This window comes from Melozone crissalis, unplaced genomic scaffold (assembly GCF_028551555.1).
Source record: "Melozone crissalis strain CALT ecotype California unplaced genomic scaffold, PUWL_Pcris_2 ptg000231l_1, whole genome shotgun sequence".
Lineage (NCBI taxonomy): Eukaryota > Metazoa > Chordata > Aves > Passeriformes > Passerellidae > Melozone > Melozone crissalis.
The window spans coordinates 3608034-3609701 of NW_026535993.1; the positions used below are offsets into that span (position 1 = coordinate 3608034).

A 1668-nucleotide genomic window follows, 5' to 3' on the forward strand; every position below is an offset into this window, starting at 1 on the left:
CAAGAACTCTTTAGAATCCTCTGTTCTGGTGAAAGAACTTTTTGGGAGTGTTTGGAAAAGGTAGAAAGAACACAATAAACCCCTGGCATCTCTACCTGAAATGGTAAACAGAACAATCAGGGTGTGAGAATTGTTTGAAGCACGATCTCTGTGCTCTATAGCAAGACTGCAGGAAAAGAAAAAAACAGAGAAGGAAGGATAGAAATGTTTGTCCAGACTGTGAAATTTTCCCACTTGTTTTTGCCATGTTCCTGTCTCAGCAGGATGAGCTGGAATTCAGCATGGGACCAGAAAATGAAACAGCAGTTACTGAGTTCATCCTAGAGGGTTTTCCAGAGCTGGATCCAAGGCTGCAGGTATTTTTCTCTCTAGTCCTTCTGCTCACGTACCTGACAACAGTGATGGGGAATGCAACCATCATTTTCCTCGTGTGTGTGGATCACCACCTGCAAACCCCCATGTACTTTTTCATCAGCAACCTGGCCTTCCTGGAAATCTGGTTTACATCCTCCACAAGCATCAAACTGTTTGTGATGCTGAGTTCTGGTCAGAACACTCTCTCACTTAGCAGCTGCTTTGCCCAAAACTATTTCTATTTTGCTATGGGCTGCACAGAGTTCATGCTGCTCGTTGTCATGTCCTTTGACCGCTATGTTGCCATCTGCCAACCTTTGCTGTATGCTGCCATCGTGAAGCCTCAGCTCTGTGTCCGCCTGGTTGTTGCTGCTTGGATCCTCAGCTTTGCCCTGCTGAGCTACCGGCTGCTCTTCCTCTCTGAGCTGTCCTTCTGTGGCTCCAAGATCCCCCATTTCTTTTGTGACAACTCCCCCTTGTTCAAACTGTCCTGCTCTGACACCAGCCTGCTCTGGAAAATAGACTCTGTCTTCATATCCTGTGTTGTGCTGGGTTCCTTGTGTTTGACTCTGGCATTTTACATCTGCATCCTTTTCTGTGTTCTGCATCTTCCAGCAGCCTCTGGGAGGAAGAAAGCTTTGACTGCGTGTTCTTCCCATCTCATCACCTTATCCGTTGCCTACAGGAGCTGCATTGCTCTCTACACACGTCCTGCAGAATCTGTTTCCTTGAGCACCAACAGAATTGTAGCTCTGCTGAATACAGTCCTGTACCCATTCTTAAACCCATTCATCTACAGCCTTCGGAACAAACCTGTGATCCTGGCCCTGAGCAAATCCATTGCAAGGGCAAGAACAAAGCTTTTCCCCTAACCATGGTGCATTTCTGGAAAGCCATCCCAAGAATCTGGTGTCATCTGTTACACAATAGCAGTGCCTGTGAGTGCAGCCTCCAAACAGGGCTGCCTCAGGTCAAGAGATAAGAGACTCATCTGCACACCCAGACATGGCACCGACAATGGCAAGAGGAGAAACTCAGTTCATTCTCTGCCCTGGCTGCTTCCAGGACCATTTACTGGAGAGCCACCAGCTCATTAAGGGCCAATCTGCGTAACAGAGAAGAGTTCAGAAGAACAGCAGCAAGTGACAATCCAAATTACAGCTCCTGGGCGAAGGACATCTTGTCCAGCTCCTTCCCTGGGACAGCCAGCAGCCCCAGTGTCTAGGTTTGGAATCGCAAAGTCACTGAGAGCAGGTGGGGAAGACTGGGGGGAATTGGAAAGGGACCGGGAACGAACTCAGGTGTATTGGGAGG

General features: G+C 48.4%; 1 protein-coding gene across 1 annotated transcript; it reads left to right on the forward strand.

Moving 5' to 3' along the window:
• Positions 1-281: 281 nt before the first annotated feature.
• Positions 282-1226, forward strand: LOC128949448 (olfactory receptor 49-like). Its single transcript, XM_054294307.1, has one exon. The coding sequence runs from the start codon at positions 282-284 to the stop codon at positions 1224-1226; it is 945 nt and encodes a 314-aa protein (XP_054150282.1).
• The last annotated feature ends 442 nt before the right edge of the window (positions 1227-1668 follow it).